General features: G+C 54.3%; 1 protein-coding gene across 5 annotated transcripts in view; it reads right to left on the bottom strand.

Annotated features, from left to right (window-relative positions):
- The window catches only part of Sipa1l2 (signal induced proliferation associated 1 like 2), a 143,256-nt gene that overhangs the window by 21,974 nt on the left and 101,232 nt on the right, over positions 1-20,050 (bottom strand). For all 5 annotated transcript variants that reach the window (XM_021648419.2, XM_021648411.2, XM_021648429.2 and 2 more), the window contains exons 9-15: positions 18,503-18,777; positions 10,003-10,260; positions 9,627-9,710; positions 8,382-8,482; positions 7,940-8,043; positions 5,340-5,722; positions 2,338-2,562 (exon numbers count right to left, since the gene is read on the bottom strand). In XM_021648419.2, the coding sequence (XP_021504094.1) occupies positions 2,338-2,562; positions 5,340-5,722; positions 7,940-8,043; positions 8,382-8,482; positions 9,627-9,710; positions 10,003-10,260; positions 18,503-18,777 (1,430 nt within the window). The remainder of the gene's footprint in view (positions 1-2,337; positions 2,563-5,339; positions 5,723-7,939; positions 8,044-8,381; positions 8,483-9,626; positions 9,711-10,002; positions 10,261-18,502; positions 18,778-20,050) is intronic.

Below are 20,050 nucleotides of genomic sequence, written 5' to 3'. Positions count from 1 at the left end.
TGTGTGTGTGAAGGGTTGGGACAGGCTTTTGCTGGAGCTCCCCACCGCAGTTCTTGAGACAGGGTCTTCGCTGAACCTGGCGCTCACGTCCTGGCCGGGGTGCGGTGGGTGTCATGCATGCTGCACCCTGCCCCCCTCGAGGGGGGCGGGGCCGGCAGCACCTCACTCAAGAGCCGCCTCCCAGCCACTGGCAGCCTCGGAGCTAGACTTCTCCCACAGAGTGAGCACTAAGGCTCGGTTCTGTGCACAGCGGGCCACGGCCAGTGTATGATCCCAGCAGTGCTAGCCTCAGCTGCCCGAAGCTCCCAGACAGCTTGACCCCGGGTGGGTGGTGCCTTGTAGGACTCAGATCCTAGCCCTACAGTCCTTCGAACCCGCCAGATGTGCCCAGCATGACACACTTGACAGGGCTGGAGTCCTGCACTGACACGCTGCCTTGACATATCTGGCTCGAATCCTCAGAAGTGGGCACAGGACAGATGGTCTCCCTGCCACACGTGCCTGAGCACACACAGGACAGTGCCACCTGCCTCATGCCATGGTGCCAGGATTCTTAGGTGAGGGGTACAGCAGGATAGTGCTGGGCCCCATCTCGTATCTGGGAGTTGCTCCCCAGAAACGTCAACCCCTCCCTTCAACACTCCTGTATCACCCTCTTCCTGAGGCATCACTCTGGGCCCACTCATACACAAGCAGAGCCTGTGCCACACCCACCAGGCTCCAACAATGCTTTCTGGAATTGACAAAATGCTGGGATGAATTGCTGTGAAGCATCCACAGTACGAAGTCACGACAGAAGACCTGCTTGTGATGTACACATTTTCCTGACCGTAGCAGCTGTGTGAAGGCATGGTAGAACCGGCCTTCTCAAACATTTTGCAACAAAGTGACATGATCCTCTGTCAAAAGCCCAGGATGATGTAAACATTAACCTGGTTGACTCTATGCGTGAGAGCTGGGGTTAGCACGGGATCATTTATCAGAAGTTAGTGCTAGCTCACGAATCAAAGCTCACAAATCTCTGCAGTGTCTCCTTTAAGAGTGTCTGCACTCTCCCATAAGCTGAGTACGCACAGGCCCAGGCAGTCATGCCTACATCACAGCAAGCTCACACTATAGAGCACAAGATTCAGACCTTATGACACATGGGCTCTTAGGCTTCTCTGGGTAAAACCAAACCTTCAGTTTTCACTCCTTTTACACAGACATGAAGCATCCCCCCGGCCCCACCCCATCAAATCTTAAGAGTCCTGCAAAACAGCCAGGTAAAGTGTTTCTGCTTTTACACGCTCTGACTGTGGGACTCAGGCTGCCCTTGGCCTTGAGACATTGTAGGGTCTACGTCACACCATGGTCAGCTGTTACCATGGATCCACTGCAGACAGCTTTTTGAATACAGGATCAAAGACAGCAGAGCTTTACACTTTGTTACATGTGAAAGCCAAGGGCTGGGGAGACTGATCAGCAGGTAAGGGCCTGCCGTCTCCACGTGCAAGCCTGACTGAGCTCAGTTCCAGGTGCCCTGTGGTGGAAGCAGGAAATCAACTCCATACATTATCATCCTCACCACCATCATCACCATCATCTTCCTCATGATCAACACCATCACCATCATCTTCATCACCATCATCACCACCATCACCATCATTTTCATCACCACCATCACCATCATCATCACCATCATCATCATCTTCATAACTATATCACCATCATCATCATCACCGCCATCATCTTCATCACCATCACCATCATCTTCATCACCATTATCACCACCATCATCTTCATCACCATCATCATCACTACCATCACTACCAACATCATCATCACCATCATCATCACCACCGTCACCAACATCATCATCACCACATCACCATCATCATCACAGTAAAGACTTTAAAGAGAGAGAGACAACTCCCACCATTTAAAGACTTGAAAACAGGCCGGGACTAAGAATGGCCCAGTGGGTAAATGCTTGCCTTGCACAAGGACTTGGGTTCCACCCCCCGGGGGGGGGGGGAGAGGAGTCTGCACCTGTAATCCCAGGGCTGGGGAGGCGGAGACAGGAGGATCACTGCAGCTCAGAGGCAGTCTCGCCTGCTTGCTGAGTTCTAGGTCAGAGATCGTAGACACACCCGAAGAACATTGTTACAGGCTGCCCTCTGGATTCCATGTGACTGTGTACAAATGTGTACACACACACACACACACACACACACACACACACACACACATACACACATGTTTGAAACAGGCCTTTCCTGGCTGACCTCCTAGACGCTGTACCTCCCGAAGCAGGGAGGACGCAGGTGAATGCAGGTATGACAGGGCGTTGCTTACCTCGGGCACTCAGTCACCTCGGCTTCCTCGGGTGGTGGGCTGTCTTCTGCCTTCTTCCAGCCAATGACGTACTTGTTCGCGGCTACTTGTCTGTGGTAAGGCTTCGCCATGGCCGTGGGCAGCTGCTGCCCACTGCTGTGAGTCACGATGTAGACTCTGGAGCCGTCCAGGGAGCCAGTGCCCTTGGGGCAGTGCGCGGAGGGGCTGCCTGAGTGCTGAGAGCCACTGTGGAGAGGCAGAGGGGCGACACGTCAGGTTTGGGAGAGCTGGCTACACTGACCTCCCTGCCACACGGCCTGCTGGATGGGAAGCAGGATCCCCTCGTGTGTGGGCTTTGCTGTGTCAGGAACAGCATTACACACACACACACACACACACACACACACACACACACACACACACTCACACACACACACACACACACTCACACACATGTGAACAATAAAGGGAAGGAGGGGGCGGCGCCCTCAGCTGCCCACACCTCCAGTCTGACAGGCCACCAAGGAGTGCCAGCCCGCTTGCCACGGCTTTCAATCCCTTGAACACCCTTCCCACAGCCAGGAACACCCAGGAACGCACACTGAAGGAGGCACCCAGGGAGCACTGGCAGTTTTCACTTGGCGGAAACATGTGATTCCCACAGGTTCCCTGACTCCTGACTCCAGGTCTCTCACGAGAGCCCTGAACTTTGAAAAGATGCTCAGGGTTGCACTGTGTCCCGCCCTGCAAAGGGGGTGGGACTACCCAGGAAGCAGAGTTCCGTGAGTTCTGAGTGACGTTACCTAGCCTGAACTTTACTAAGCAGAAGGAACTTTATTAAGTGCAGGTAGAATGTTCTTGGCACAGGGCCTGTTTCTGCCACTCTGACACACAGGAGTTGGTTCTGGGCTCCACGCTCCTCCCTTGGCGTGACGGCTCTCTCACCACTGCTTAGCACTCCCACGCAGCAGCAGCCCCAGCTGTGCCCAGACACCCTCAGCCAAGGACAGGTGAGGATGGGGGTGTGATGGTTAAGTCTTGCCAACCTGACTGGATTTGGAATCTAGTCAGGTGTGCCTGAGGGTGTGTCACAGTCCTGGATGTGGGCAGCAGCATCCCACAGACGATCCAGGACCTGAGGACAGTGAGGCGAGCAGCAGCATCTTTTGCCGCTTCCTGACGGCTCACGCTGTGTGAACAGCGTCCTTGCTCTTCCGCCACCACGCCGGACTGTGTCTCACAAACCGAGAGCCAAAGCAGACCCTGCCTTCCCTAAGTTGCCTTTGTCAGGAATTTCGTCATGGCAACGAGAAAAGAAATGGTCACAGGGATACCTCAGGGAGACCGTGTCTTCTGCAGACTCTAGAGAAAAGCCCCACGCACCTGGGGACAGCCAGGAACGCAAGGCTTGCAGGTAGCAATACATTTTAGCCACAAGGAAAATGCTCACAGTGTGAAAGGTGAAAGCTAGGGAGTCTGGTGCTGGACGATGTCACTGGCCTGATGGGCCAAGCCGAACCTCAACAGTTCAAGATATTTGGGTGACATGAGTCACAGTGACAAAAAAAGTTCCCCCTTGATTTATTTATTTTTTTATGTATATGAGTGTTCTATCTGCATTTACATCTGCCAGAAGAAGGAATCAGTTCACATTATAGATGGTTGTGAGCCACCATGTGGGTTGCTGGGAATTGAACTCATGACCATTGGAAGAGCAGACAGTGCTCTTAACCACTAAGCCATCTCTCCAGCCCCTCCCCCTTGATTATATGAAAAAACGAGGGTGCGCTTTTCCCCTGCTGGTGTCTACAGTGTTGATGGCAGCCACGGTCCTTTGGTAATGTCCAAGAAAGGGCAGAGAAGGGCTCCAGAGAGAGCTCTGGCGACCGCTGCTTAGGAGCAGAGGACTGTCACCAGAAACCCCAGACCAACACGCATCACTGCCTGGAGCTGTGCCCATCAGGTCCCGGAGGACTGTCCCATATGGCTTGTCCAGCCCTGCTCTGTGGCTGGACTCTCTGAGAAGCCAGCAGTGAGCCAGAGCCCCGCCAGGAGAGCACCAGAGACAAGGAGGTCATGCCTCCTGATTCCATGCCACAGACACTGACACACATTCTTCTCCGAGTCTTTGAAAAGACTGCAGAAACCTGAAATTATCAGCTTTTCAACCAGCGTATACGTGTCTGTCAAGCAGGAGTACAAAACCACACACAGACACACACTATGCTTCTATATTTAGAACACAATCCCTTTTATAGTTAGCTTCCTGTCAACCCCAGCGCCAGGGGCTGACTCTGCCGCAGCCTCGAGCCTTCACAAGCAGATCAGTTAATTTTGGGACAGGGTCTCACTAAAGCATCCAAGCTGACCTTTACGTGGAGTGTGGCCCAGGTGACCCTGACTGGCCTTGAAGTAGCTGGGATTATAGGCCTGGACCATGAGGCCCACCAGCTGATGCTGTACTTAAAAACCCCAGGGGGAAGCTGGGAAGGCAGCTCAGCAGTCAGGAGAGTCTCCTGCTCCTCCTGAAGATGTGAGTTTGGTCCCCAGAACCCACCTGGATGGCTTACAACTGCCTGAAACTCCAGTTCAAGAGGACCCATCTCCCTTGTCTGGCCATGTGCTGTGTGCACACACCCACACACAGACACGAAACCAAAATCCCGGCTGGATATTCATGGTCACAGAGCAACCTCAAGTGTGCTTCAGGACAGAACCCTGCAGTGTGCACAGGCTCACACCCGGGCTGGGGTGGCCCCAGGGGAGCCCACTGCATGCCTTCCCTCTCCCAGGGGTCTCCAGTGGTTTCTGAGAGACAGGTGGGGTGCTGCTGCCCTCAGCTACCCTGGGACAGGTGGACGTGACTCAAGACACGAAGAAGGCCCGTCTGCAGCTCTTTGTCAAAGATGTTGGGGTCCCAGGCCGAGCTGGGGGAGAGACGTGACATCACCCTCGAAGGCAAAGGGAGAACAAAATCTCCAGGACAGAGTAAGCATGTACACTGAGAGAGTTCGGGAGCTCACCTGGAGTGAGACGAGGCCTCGCTGAGGTCGCCCAGGCTGCCCTCCGCCGCGCTGGCCGAGATGGCCGAGGCGTACCCGTGCAGCGCATACACCTTGGCGCTCTCGCTGTCAGCCGGGACATCGGCAGCGTCTGCCCACTGCTCCGCCCGGCCGTGCAGCAGGGACCTGCTGCCTGTCAGGTGCACGGGCCCGAGCATGGTGGCCGGCAGGCACGGCGCGGTGTCGATGCCGCTGTCGGTGGATGCGCCTTTGATGTAGGTCAGCCCCAGCAGCTCGGGGTCCATCAGGTCCCCCGACCCAAAGTGCTTGTCGTCGCTGTTGCTGGATGTGTTGCTGGAGAGGGTGTTGCTGCTCGAGTGACTGGAGCAGCTCTTATCCCCGACCTGCAGAGGACAGACAGACCGACCGCCTTTGGGTAAACCCAATGCACTGCCCTCCCCAAACATGGGCTACAGCCAGGGCTGCGCTCACTGCTATGTGCTTCTGGAGCCAGCCATAGAAACAGGGCTTTTCTCCGTGTATGTGTGTGTGTGTGTGTGTGTGTGTGTGTGTGTGTGTGTGTGTGTATGTGTTTGCACCAGTGATCAGGTTCCGTCTCACTTCTCAGAATACCATCTATTTCCTTTTGGAGTCAGTGTCTGACTTTTACCTGACCTTGGCCCGATCTACCTGCTTGTTTCCGCCACCCCAGTGCTGGGATTCAGAGGGTGCCTCAGCGCACCTAGTTTTTAGTGGGTGCTGGGAGTTGAACCCTGGCTCTCAAGTTCACACCTCGGGCTGTCACTAAGCCGAGTCATTTCCGAAGCCTGCCAGGCTGGTCTGATGCAGAGGCCTTGCCTCCTGACCCTCCCATCCCTGACATGAGCACAGCATCCCTTTTCAGTCAGTGACTGGTGTGTGTGACACACAAATGCCACTGGACAGGATTTACAGAACAGGAGGATGGATAAGTTAGGTAGAGGAGCAGAGCAGCCATTTACAGTCTCTGTGGCATTTCTCCTGAAAGCTCAGTGCCAGCCCCAAGTTTGGGGAAGGAGACCCAGGCAGCCATTATGGAGAAATGTCCAGCTAGCCCCTGGGCGCTTTCTGGGTTTCTAGTGCCTTTGGGTCCCATACAGAAGTGCTCTGGAGCCATGAGATGCTCTGCAAACAAGCACGTGGGCTCGCTCTCAGGGAGCTAGAGCCAAACGATGTCCCCAGAAGGAGGATTCCAGACGACAGCTGTCTGAAAATCTCCAGGCTTTAGGGGAGCATTAAAAGACCAATGGCAAACACCACAGAAGAGAGATCCCTTGTGTCACTGTGATCAGCTCTCGTTACAGCCCGAACCAGAAGGACCAGGACAATGCCCTCCTCCCAGGCAGGTTCCAGGGTCTGGCATCTCTGTTTTCCGGCATCTTACAGGGCCCTATGCCAATGCTGGCCCTCGGCTTCACCCCGGTCCCCACACGCTGTGCTCCTCTGACAGAACTGCAATGACAATGGTAGGTAAGGGGACTCGGGAAGGGACTCAGGGATAGGTCAGTGCTGTGGCCGCATGGGCTATGGGAGCTGCAGAGCTTGCTGCCGACACCCCGCAGGGGGCCGAGCCTCACCCAGGAGTATCTGCTCACCTTTGTTCACCTGCATCTTCAAACTGTGCAAGGCAGCTCCCTGTACAGTGCTCAGCGGAAGCTCTTCTCAAGTCAGTCTCCTAGGGGGCTCGCCTCCAGGGGGCCTCGGGCTAGATAAGCCAGTGTGTGGGACTACCACAGACTGCTGTCAGCGGCCGGCCTCAGCACCGCGGCAGGCTGCGGCCTTTCCGGACATCTCAGCGACTCCAACAGAAGGCCTCCCTGCACTTCCTCTGGCTGCCTGTCTGCACTGCACTGTCCCATGAGGCTAAGGGTTACCTGTCTATCTAACCCGGGACAGGATCTCGTCACCAACACCCCGACAGCGAGGCTCCCAGGGGAGCGTAAGTGGTGGCTTTATAGTAATCTGCTGCACAGCCTCTCTGAGGTCCTTCACAAACGGGGAGATAAAGGCAGTTTCTCTCACGTCCTTTCACTTCTTTTATGAATATTATCCTGAGTGGTAAACGCTCTCAGCCACTGCCACGTGTGCCACCTACTGTGTGCTGGGGTGTGTTTTTGTTCTCAGCCACTGCCATGGGTGTGCCACCTACTGTGTGCTGGGATGTGTTTTTGTTCTCAGCCACTGCCACGGGAGTGCCACCTACTGTGCTAGGATGCTCCCCACACAGCACTGAGCACCACACTGGGCACATGCTGGCCAGCTGTATGCAGGGACATGTGTGTTCCCGTGTGTTGCTGGCAAGTGTGTCATTCTGCTATATGAGGTATGCAGTCCGCGCTCTTGAGGAACCACACACGTGTGCGCGCGCACACACACACACACACACACACACACACACGTTGCCACACTGTACGCTGCGTGCATCCCACACGCCCAAGCATGGAAGCACCATATGTAGTCCTGCTGTGTGCTGAGATGTGGCCTGTTCTTGAACACTGCACACAGGTGTGCTGTGCTGACGTACATCAGCCCCAGGAAAAGAAGTGGTTTGCCCGCCATTGCACAGTTTGAAGAGGACTCACGTGAGACAGCTTATTGGGGGAATCTTTGCAGCTTCCATCTCTCTGCAGGCCTCTTTCCTTATAGGAGCTCAGGACTTTGGAAGGTGGGCCATGCCATTTGGTTTCTGTGACATAAAGAGAGTCGAACCCACAATTTCCAGGGTTAGTAAGAGGAAGTGAAGCAGGAGTCTAACAGACAGACTGGGGCAGTCGAGCAGAGTAACGGCCTACGCCTTCCAGGTTACAAGTGTGCACAGGAGGCGGCAGAGCCACCGCAGAGGTCTGTCCCTACAGGTGTTCTCACACACTTGTCTGAACCGCACCACACCAAGCCCCCCGGGCCCTCAGCCACCCACAGGTGCCGCCTCCTCTGCTGGGGCCAGCCAAGCCCGCGGCCCAGCCCACAGGTGTCTGTTGGTGGTGGGGGAGCCTTGGGGGCCAGCGCCAAGGGGCTCCATGTCACCTGGAAGCCTGCCTCCGTCTATGATATCCTCGTGCTCCCTGGCTCCGTCAGACTCCACAGACCCCGGGCCCTGGTGCTCCAGCCGGAGAGGGGAGGGGCACCTGCGAAGAGAGAGCCCAGCCATTCTTCCCTGGCACCCCCAGCCAGCCCCGGGATGGCTGCTGCCTCTACAGGGACAGACACGCGACAGAGGCCACGGCCTCTGTAACACAAAAACGTGTTTTACTTCCTGATTCTTATGGATTCTGTGGACCTTAAATCACACAGGGTTTTCTATTTACATAAAAACAAATCAAAACACCATTCTCCTCCTCTAACACACAGCTCCACTTAGAAAAGGTATTTGATACTTAGTAGCTATGGAGAGTTTTGTCTGCTCTCCAAGGCCAGAGCTGTCACCTGGGAAACCAGTGTCTGCCTCTACGCCCACACTGGACAGCAGAATGCCTGGGCTCGAGTTCTGCTCTGCACCTTAACACAGCACCATGGTTGCCTGGGCCTTCCAGGGATGACTGTGTTCTGTTCGCAAAAGGGCCCGGCAGCTGACCACCATAGAGGGACTGGAGTTACCGCAAAGCACAGCTACAGCCTGGCTGCCGTAGTACACATCGCCTCAAGAGCTGCACATAAGGTCAGTGTGTGCGTGTGCTTGAGTGCGTGTACACACATGTGTGCGAGCATCCACACGGGTCTCCAGTTGTGCCCACACTGCTGACTCCTGGGGTATGACATGAACCACAAAGGCTACTGCCATGATGGCCTCTGCTTTGCTTTTCCAACAGTTAGTGGAAATGCTTCAATGACAGCCTCATTCTCTGGCTCTGACTTGCTGTCAAGTCAGGGGCTTTCTGCGGGCCCCTGGTCAACAAGTCCTCAGATTTGCACTCTGGTGTTCAGAAGTCCTTCCCATGTCACAAAGAGAGCAGAGCTTGGGAATACTGTGCGAGGAAGTGGAGCTTCCCTGAGGGCATGGTGGCACATGCCTGTTATCCCAGCTCCCGAGAGCTGACAGAGGTCAATTGCCGAAAGGTGGAGAGCAGCATGGACTACAGCGGAAGACTCTGTTCAAGCAAAAGGAATGGCGCTTCCTAGGCTGGACTCTGCGCCTGCCACAGTGCCTGCTCCTCCTTCGCTCCTCAGGGGCCTTCCCCGCAGCCCCCTCCTCCCGCCACGGGAAACACTCTCGAATGCATCCCAGGCATGCATACAGATCCCCGGGGAGATAGGAAAGCAGGGGAGCCATACCCATCGTAGCCCACTTGTGGTCTCCAGGGTCCACTGCCACCGGGGCCCGGGTCGCTGGAGGAGGAGTGGTTGCTAGGCGAGCTCCTGGCAGGAGAGAGCAGGGTCAGTGTTGGCCCGTCTAGCCTGCCTGCCTGGCCCGAGTGTCCACAGGCAAATCCGCTCTGCCCATGCCACAGAGCCCATCACTTTACAGTGTGAGAGGAGCGAACTCTGGACGCATCATCCAAGAGTCGGTGATGCCCTCTGACCCCAGCAATCCATCCCAGGAAGGAGATGTGGGAAGTGGGCATTTACTGTCTAAGAGGAGAGCACAGGGATGGCCCCAGAGGACAGGGAAGCCGGGACGAGGTGGTGTTTGAGGGAGACAGCGGGTTACCTGGTGCCATCTGGCAGCTTCCTATCGAAGGAAGTGCTCCGGGGGATGGCGGCCTGGGCCTGCGGGAGCAGCGGCTGGCACTGTAGGCGGTCAGGAGTGCCGGGCACAGGCGACGCTCTGTTAACTGGCTGCAGGGCAGGGGTGGGCACACGGTGCCAAGTGGTGTTCCTCCTGAAAGGCGTCTTGTACTCGCAGGGCGTGCCCTCGCTGTCCAGCTTATACTCCACCATGGGGATCCGGCAGAGTTCAGAGCAACCCCTGTCGAGCCAGGAGGAGGGGGTTAGCTCCGAGGCAGACACTGGCAAGGCCTGTGCCCAGCGGATTCCCCCTCAGTGCAGCCGCGCTTCCTGGCGTAGCCCGATGCCGCCTCAGGTCTGCCCTTGGAGGCAGCCTTGATGCTCAGAGCTGCTCAGCTGCTGGGCGACTCTAAAGGACCCGCTGTGGCTTCTTCTCTCTGCCAGCGCCACGGCTGGGGCGGAAGCCCAGTGGGGGGAACTACCACTCTTCGGGTGTGTTCCTGTTGGCTGTTTCCAAAGCCTTTCTGTGTTCCTCCAAGTTCTGCCTACTGCCACGGAAGAGCCACGCCCAGACACACTGCACCCCAGCTCAGTATTACAAGCAGGGCCACGGCCAGACCCAGGTGCTACCGACGCTGTCCGCAAGCCAGACACAGGCCAGACACTGATCCCTGGGACCCAGGTATCAGGGTGACTCACCCAACTGGCCGTGCTGGTCCAGTGGTCAGTGTCTGGAGGCAGTGGCCCTCTTTAGACATGCAGCCTTTGAAAGGGCTCCTCCAAAAACACACATCTATGAGCAGGCGCCGGAGTAAAGTACGGCGGTCCCAACCAAAAGCCCAAGAGCTGCAGGGGCTCAGCAGTACCCAGGACATGCAGGGGGAACCACAGGGCCCTGCACAGCCCAGAGAGCCTCGGCAGAGACACGCCAGCACGGCCCAATGACAGAGTGGACACACAGGCTGCTCAGAAAGCAGGGTCCACAAAAAGTTCCACCCTAGGCCCTGAGGCCCAATGGGCAGGGAGCAACCAGAGGGGCCTGCAGAGCAGGACAGGGCTCTTCAGTGGTCTGCAGAAAAACAGGATCTTGGGCTGGTGGCATTGAGAAGAGCGAGTGGGAAATGAGGAAAGATGAGACTCAGCCTCACTGATCTTTACCAAATCCTGCCTGTTCCCAAAGGCTGAGCGAGGACCACTAACACCAGAAAGACAGCGACGTCAGCCCTCGACCCTCTAGAGAAGCTCTGATAATGACAAACATGATGACTAAGTTTTAAAGTTAGAAAAAAAAAAGAAAAAATCTAGCCAGATAGTAGAATGGTAAACTGAGGCACTCTCTCAAAGAACTGAGAAAATTCAAGGTGATTCCAGAATTCTCATCTTTTAGCCAAAAGAGGAGGGGAAGGGGCAAGGTAGGAAATCCGTGAGACATACCACCAAAAAGAAAAATGCCAGAACTGAAAGACACATAGAGCCTGATTCAAAGGCGCACACAGAGTGGACAAACGGCTACCTGTACACACGCCCTTGTGGACACACATCCTGTGTCAAAGGCATGGCCTGGACATGAAGAGAGCTGGGTGGAGGGCTGGCCAGGGCTCTGGAAGGCACGCAGGGTCATAACTAAAGGAGGGCTTCTGACTAAAACCCTGGCTGAAAACCTTGAAGCAGGGACTGAGAACCACCAAAAGGAACAGCCTGGTTTGCATCTTGGGAAGCTGAGTAGGTTCAGCCTGCTGAGATGGTGCTGCCCTCAGAGATGGTGCAGCTAACCTGACAGGAGCCAAAGTGTGTCACTGACACGCAACCCTACTCTGTTTCCCCACAAAGGCACTATACAGGATCTAGACCATGAGTGTTTCTAACTTTGTAGAGCTCTGGTATACATATAAAAAAATTATTTTGGGGGTTGGAGAGATGGTTCAGCAGTTAAAGACCCTGCCGTGCAAGCCTGGAGGCCTGAGTGTGAGCCGTGAAAGCCACATGCTGGTGGGAGGGAGAACCAGCTCCATCATGCACACACAATCACACACATACAAATGAAACCTTAGCTGAACAAGTGTGCTGAGCCACAGTGGCCTGGGCGTCTGCTCAGTCACTGGACACTGACCACGCCCTGGCATACCTCGCTGACTGTTCTGTCTTCTTCAGCAAGTTTCACACATGCTCCCGGGAACTCACTGGCTCGCCTCATGCAGCACACAGCGCACATTCTTCTGGGTCGTGTGTACTTGTGAGCAACCCAGGAGGTCAGCAGTGCTCAGAAGGAAGGGCAGGGTGAAGGAGGGAACAATGCCATCTTCTGCCTCCACGGCCTGTGCTGAAACACAGCCATGGTCTTCTCAGAAGGCTCCAGTTCCGGCTGGCGCAGGTCCTTACGCAGGTCCCCGCGTGCCGTCTTCTCAGAGCTACCAAGAGGACGCCTGAAACAATGCGGCTCTCTGCAGTAAGCTACCTGCTTCTTTTCTGTCTTTTCCTTTGTACAAGAACCCTTCCGGAGTCCAGAGATTAAGGCTAGCACTGATATTCTCATCATTTTAGGGCCTGTTATGCCAACAGCTCTCTAATGGCTCCAAGACACTCAACATGGCAGGGCTGACCAAACCTCTCCTGAGCTCTGAAGTCTTTCTGCTGCACAAGGCAACAAGCGTCCTGCCAGGAGATGAGTGCAGAGTGGATTTCTAGGCTCCTGAAGATGCAAAGGGTGGGGTGGCAGCAGCCCAGGGAAGGCTCAGGGTCCTTTCAAGATACAGAAACACACTCACAGGATACCCTCCCTCCCCACATGGGACTCACCCACAGGACACACATACATGGGACACACCCACAGGACACACAGGACACACATACATGGGACACACCCACAGGACACACACACACACACACACACACCTACACCACAACTCCCTTGGCTGATGGGGAGAGGTCTGGCATCGAATGGGTGTGCAGCACGTGGGAGAGATGTGTGCCACACAGGCATGAGGCCTTCTAGCTCTGAGCAGCTCCTCAGCTGCCCCTCTTTCCTCCTAGGGACTCTGAACCCCCTGGACGTGGCACAAGACTGGAAAGGATCAGAAACTCAGTATAGAAAAGAAATGTTCGCTGCATTGTAACTCGTCTAAGTTACATGAAGAAGGTCCTGGCAGGTTTTTGTGGCCGACTCTGGACGAAGGGTCGTCTAAGGGGGGAGCCGCAGCTGCCCACTGTCTAGGCCAGGATAGCCCGGCCAGCACGAGAAGGCCGTGTCACTCTCTAAAATCCCATTATCCAATGTGTTACCCACCACATGTGAAATGTAAAATGAAGCCGGCCAACAGGAGGGGCAGCCTTACACACTGCTGCACACCGCTGTTATCAGGTAAAAAGGCGCTGCTTCAGGTAGCAAAACTCTGCTTTAAAGAGCCAACACTTGCACAGGAAGGACATGCAGGATGCCGGCAGACTAAGAGGGACCCAATGCGGTGAAGATGACGCTGTCCTGTCAACAACGCAGGTGATCAGCAATTTCTGGCACGAGAAATTGTTGACAGTTATGAAAGAATGAACTGAACCAACAAACAACTGCATGAGTGAACAATGAATAAGTAAACGAGTGAATGAATGAGCCAGTGAACAAACGAGAGAATGAATAAAGAAACAAGAGGACAGAGGGAATGAGTGAAAGAACAAACAAGTGAGTGAATGAATGAGCCAGGGGACAAACGAATGAATGAACAGACAGAGGACAGAGAGGCTACAGTTGGAGGAAAGAAGGAATCTGGAGCAGACTGCAAAGACAAGTTTGAGAGATGGATGGCATGTAATGGGGGCACTGGCACCAAAGGCTGCCAAAGGGCCCTGAAGAAGGTGCAGGACAATGCCCAGTGCTGGGAGACCATCCACGTGACCAAGCCTCGCACCTCCAAGACCATGTTACGACCCAAGCCAAGAAAGGAAAGGGAAGGACTGACGCCAGGAGGCCAGTGAGCCTCTGGCCAGGCCTGGGGCCTGGAAGGAGCCCTCCTCCCCGACAGGCCCACGACATCACCCACCAGGGCCTTTGTCTTCCTGTCAGCTTTGTCAACCACACCCTCGCCAACCGCCCCAGTGGGCAGGAACAGGGATCCCACACAGGGATCTGATTCCCAGCACCCTCCTGCTCTCCCAGCCCTGACAGCTGAATCAAATGAACTCACATTTTTTCCAATAGAAGCTTCTTGTCAATATATAAAAAAGGAGGACCGAGAACAAATGAATGAATAAACAAAGGACAGAGAGAACGAGTGACTGGATAAACGAGTGAGTGAATGGACACACGCAGGCCAATGGTGCACCATTTCACTGACAGGACACACTGTGACTCTGAGCGTGGCCAGGTGCCCAGGTGGCCACCACAGCCCCACATCCCCAACTCGTTCTGCATTTCACAACAAAATCATCACAGGGCTGGAAAGACAGGAGGAGACACAGCAGCCGTCTTCTCTATACAGACAAATCAGAACTGTAAAGCTCACTGGAGGTTTCTTCCTGTTTCTTCTTTCCCATCTTTCCTTCCCCCTGTGCTCAGGGAGTCGGGCAGTCAGGCAACAGGAGACAAAGGCCTGCGCACGAAGCCTTAATTTTGTAGAACACATGAAAGCGGCCATTCTGACTCGAGGTGACTCCAGAAAACTCCACTGTCTGTCACATGGAAATGTGGACCCTTGTCGGCAAAGCACAGACTCAGGAGCCAGGCGTGTGGCCTGGAGGCTCATTTCCATTTTTATTGGACGTATTCACTAAACTCGCTAGCAGTGTGTGTCAAGTCAGGCATTATTCCTGTGAGTCGCTACTTCTTAGAGGTGACAGAGGATGCCTTCTCGCTAAGCTGTCACTGACAGAATGTCCCTTAACAAGACCCACCTCAACACCACAAGAAACCCAAAGGCTCTGCCTTCCTCTTAGCTGGAGTGTGGTGTGGTGAGGCTGGACTGTCCTGGAGGCTGGGTCGGGACGGGACTTCAAAACACCAACACCTTCCCTCCAGAAGACTCAGCCAGTGCAGCAGTGGAGAGCCACGGCCAGGCTCCTCAAATAGGAGGAGACAGCCTCAGTGCTCACTGACCTACAGGCCCCTCAGGCTGTGGGCGGGGGTAGATGGGTGCTGGGCCAGATCATTTTCTCCTGGCTACCCCTTAAGACTATTGTGTGTGTATATGTGTGTGTGTGTGTGTAAATATGTGTGAAAGAAAGCAGTTTCCACAGCGTTGATGAGGGTTACAACTCCTAACTAATGAGTCTGGCCATTTCTGTCATTCTCACAAAATCTGCAGTGAGGCCAACTTCACAGGACAATCTCACAGACACTTGCACATAACTGTTCACTTAAAATTTCCTTCCTGACAGACTCTAAGAGCAACTTATGAAAGAATATTGAGCTGATGCTCCACGCCACAGAGCAAACGTGATGTCAGAGCCTCAGGCAAGTCCTGGCATACTTTTCTCTAGGACCACGGAACCAAAGTAAGCTGTGCTTAAAAAGTTTTCAGATTTATTAAAGGTTTATTTTATTTGTTACTGATGTCCAGGGATATCCAGAAGAGGGCCCTGGCTCCCCAGGACTTAGAGAGAGGTGGTGACGAGCAGCCAAACACGGGTGCAGCATGTGATCCTAACTGCCCGGCCATTCAGCACCGAGCAATGCAGACTCGGTGCATCAGGGCCTGGCTATATACCTAGCACCCAAGACACTAAGGTGAGAAGGTCTAAGGCCAGCCCGGCTACCACATAGTGGGGCTTCTGCCCCACCTCAAGAAACCAAAGTTAAACCCAGCACAACAGTGAGGACTCGTCAGTGGCTACGCGCTCCCCTTCAGTGTCTCTTCCAGGTTTCTTAAGATATCTGATAGCGCATGAGGCGGGACAAAGCTGTGAGGTGCGGAGGGAGGCTCTGCCAGCTTAAGGCCAACTGGCCTCAGAACTGTGGGGTGGGAACGTAGCTTGGCACCTGTGTCTAGCAGTCTTGAGGCCCTGGACTTGACCTGGACTTGACCTCTAGCAAAACACACACACGCGCGCGCGTACATGCATGCTACACAGGCACTCTTCCTTTCCAACAGGGCCGACACTACAGGGTTGGACTGTGCTGACAGAAAGAACAGCAGCTCTTACACAGCTAAGAGCTGGTGCGACAGGGGCTCAGGCCACAGAGCACAGCTGAGTACAGCAAATGCTGTTATCACGGCCCATACACATCACAAGTGAAAATGAATCAGGGAGAGTGAATACGAACTTTAAAACAGCTCAGATTCAGATTGAAAGAACAAGGAGACAACCGAGAATCCTGCTTGATGTGTTGTGGGTTTAAAACACCCAGAACCTTCCCCAAAGGTGAGGAGACAGAGCATGAGTGCTATGAAGAAGAAAGGACCGTGTGCCTGGGGAAGGACAGGAACAAAGGCAAAGTCACCATATAAACACCCAAGCCATTTAAACTGCATTAAAACAAAGAATTAATTCTAGGCAGATCCAGGCAGATAAGAAAGTCTCTTTAGAGGAAAAACATGCTCTTGAGGAAAAGATAGCAGCAAGAACATTCACACTATAGTTTTGTTTATTTGTTTTAGCTGAAAAGCAATTCAATATTCCTTAGGAAATTCTATTCTTTGAACTCATGTGATTAAAATGCCAGGCATAATGAGAATGTTACTATTTTTATTACCAAACACTCTTGAAAGCTTCCAGAGCTTCTCACAGATCAACAGCAGACCAAACCCACACAAGGTCTGGAAACCTTTTTACTCAGTTCTGCACTAGTCAGTCTCTGAGAGACGTTGAAGACCTGACCCCATCATCAGAGGTCACACTTGCGTATTCCCACCACAGAGCATCAGAGGTCACGTGTGTGTTTCCACAGCAGACCATCAGAAGTCGCCCGTGTGCATTCCCACCACAGACGGCCTTAGAGTGGCTGTGAAGATGTTCACTCTCAGAGTGCGTTAGCCTACAGGAAGGCCGAAAGGAAGGTATGCTCTTAGTCAGCCCCAGTCTGTCCTTGGGAGACAGTTTTTGGTCTTTCTTTGCACACACACTTCAGCGTAGCTCCTGGGGTTCCTGAGGGAGCATGGCTCTAATGGGCAGACCTGGCAGGTGAGGCTGTGAGAAACATCTATGGGAGCTTTACGGTTGTGGATCTTTAATGCTGCAGGGACTCAGCTCTTTAACCCTTCATTTTACACACATATTGGGCAGATACAGGAAACACAGCCACTGAAAGACCAGGGGCTCTGGCTGCACCCAGGGGTGGAGCCCACTCCTTGTGTGCACAAGGACCAGGTTCCATCCCCAGTGTCACAAAGACAAACACAGCAGCAAATGGGGACAACTGTGAAGCCCAACCTAACAGACTACAAACTCCGGCATATCAGCCGCAGAGAGCAAGATGACACAGAACACTTTGTTTTCTAAAAGATCCCATTTAGGGATGAGAGCCCCCAAAGGGCAGCTAGGAGAGCCACCTGTGGCTAATTAAACTGAATTAATTAAAGTGAAAACACTCAGCCGCACTCCGAGTGTGTGACAGCTGCCTGTGGCTCAGGCATGGGCCACAGGAGGAAGGAGAAGGGCACAGTTGTGTCAGGAGTCCAGAAGTGGATCCAGCCAACCGACTGTCTGCATAGGAAAGTCCCTTCAATGCAACAGAAGCTTGTTGGGGTGGTGGGGAAAGGGCTGGGAGGGGAGGAAGAAAGAGAAACTGCAGTTGTGTTGTAATATAGAAGAGTAATCAATAAAAAAAAAACGACAGAAACTTGGGTGACTTTAGGTCTTTCCCCTCTCAACTAAACGTAGAGGAACACTGGTGATGCCAGAAGGTTCCGAGTGCTCTGAGAGGCCGTGCCAGCCAACGCTTATAAACCGCCGACACCAGGTCCCAGGGTCCCTATGCTGCAGATGTGAAAGGAACCGCACGGCGTCCGTGTTCCCCACTTCCCCACGATCACGCAGCAGGCCTTGGCAGCCTCTCAACAGGCAGCTCTGAGTGTGGATGGAGACACAAGCTGCGTGGTGACACAGCCCCAAGGCCCCACACCATAGCCCGGGCTACGGTCTGCAGGGAGCATCATGTTTACTGTGGTCTGACTGACAAGCAAACTTCTGACGCTGAAACACGACCCTGTCTCCCCCTCACGTATCCTAAAAGAACCACACGAAGAATCAGAGGTCAATGCTGTGAGTGCATCACGACGCGCAGCAGTCCAGCCCAGGGACACAGGCAGCACACGGCTGTGGGCTTCCCCAGGCCTAGTCCCACGGCCAGCAGCAGACAGGCCACTCCCCTCTTCCACACCCGCCCCCACCCACTGGGCTCTGAGCTCCAGGCCCTGCAGTGGTTTCTCAGGAAGGTCACAGGATGCCCCAGACCTACCTGGCACCACCAGGCTCCTGTGGAGAATGCATGGCCTCTTATCCCTGTTGCCCCACAGCCCTCCTGACAGGCAGCCTGGCACTGTGACTCCTGGTCTTACCTTCGGGGAGAGCCATCCTCGTGCGGCTGGATGATGACTACCTTGACGGTCACAGACGTCCGAAGCAGGTCGATCATCTGCTCGTGGCTCAGCGTGGCCACAGCCACCTTGCACACCTCCACTAGCCGGCTCCCCTGGCGGAGGCCTGCCTTCCAGGCAAAGCCGAAGGGCTCCACGTCGGCCACGATCCCCTCAAAGTTCACGTGGAAGCCCAGCTGGCCCAGTCCGTTCCTCCTCAGCGTCATCTCCACAGTCTCGCAGCCTCTCGTCACGATCTGAGGGGGAAGGGATCCGTTAGGCAGCACGGTCCTTCTCAGTGGCTTCCATGAGACCTACTGGGGGCCCACACAGGTGTCCGGGTGAGGCCCTGTCCCCTGCTCCATCCTCAGCTGCCCTCTGCCCTCCAAGTGACCTAGAAGAGATCTGAATCCAGAGTTCACCACGGTTGCCCTTGGCAGGTCCAGTTTCACATGGGTCCTTGTGGCAGGCAGCCTGGATCTTGAGAAGCCACTGACCTGCAGTGTGGGGGCTTTGTGCGTGCTGTGTGCTGCGCCCTTCCCTCCACTCCGGTCAGTGAGAGCAGGGCCCTGGAGCACTCTAATTCCACTCTTCTAGATGTGTAATAGTGAAAGAATGAGATGACCTAGTTTCCTCTGTCTCCACCATCAAACTCTAAGGCCTCATGGATACTTGTACCTAACTCAGAAGGAAACAACAGCAAAATGTGGCCTGACGTACGTACTTCTGAGCTCACACTCAGGGGCTGGCCCTGTTCCAGAAGGGCCCAGGAGAAACAGGACTTCGAGCAAACCCATCGGGCCTCCAGAGTGACCATCATGTCCTTCTGGTACCAGGGCCCTTTTTATCAGCGTGGAGCACCTTGCCTAAGCGCCACCCAGGCAGCTCCAGGGACAGCTGGGAGACTGGAGCCGACAGTACCCGGGAAGAACGTGAGAGCCAGTTCGGTGGCTCGGAGTTGCAAGTGAGGTAATTAGTCCCTGTGGCCTTCAGAGGCTTTCGACGCCATGAAAGGAAAACATGGCTCATGAAACATCATCTGAAGTTGATGACATCACTCCTTTGTGGGAAATTTCAGGTTGGGAGGTTTCACCCCACCCCAAAGGCCTGGGGCAGTGTTCAGAGTTTCAGCTCAATAAACTCCCCGCTTCCAGGACCCTGGCTCTGAACACACACGTTCCTACTAACGAGCCCCGTGGCTGTGAGTGCAGCTGTGGCCTGCACCCTGCATCAGCATCTGGCCCAGGTTTCCATGGTTACAAAAGTGCACACACTGCCAGTTGGCTTCTCCTAGACCAGCATGATGCTGGGGACTGAGCAGAAAGGAACACTGTGTCAGTCAGGAGGGAAGTTCCAAAAGGCTCACATTTTCTATGATCAGAACTAATTTCAAACTGTTAACAGAGCAATTCTGTAGGGTCCAACCTCGGCAGACATTTTCCTCACCTCTTTTTCAACTTTGTTCTAAGCCACCCTAAGACACGTGGCATCTAAGAGGCCTGCACCGTAGGGAAATGTTAATTCAGAACA

This window comes from Meriones unguiculatus, chromosome 10 (genome assembly GCF_030254825.1).
Source record: "Meriones unguiculatus strain TT.TT164.6M chromosome 10, Bangor_MerUng_6.1, whole genome shotgun sequence".
NCBI lineage: Eukaryota > Metazoa > Chordata > Mammalia > Rodentia > Muridae > Meriones > Meriones unguiculatus.
Note: the sequence above shows the minus strand (reverse complement) of the source record. Positions and strands in the feature narration are given on the sequence as shown.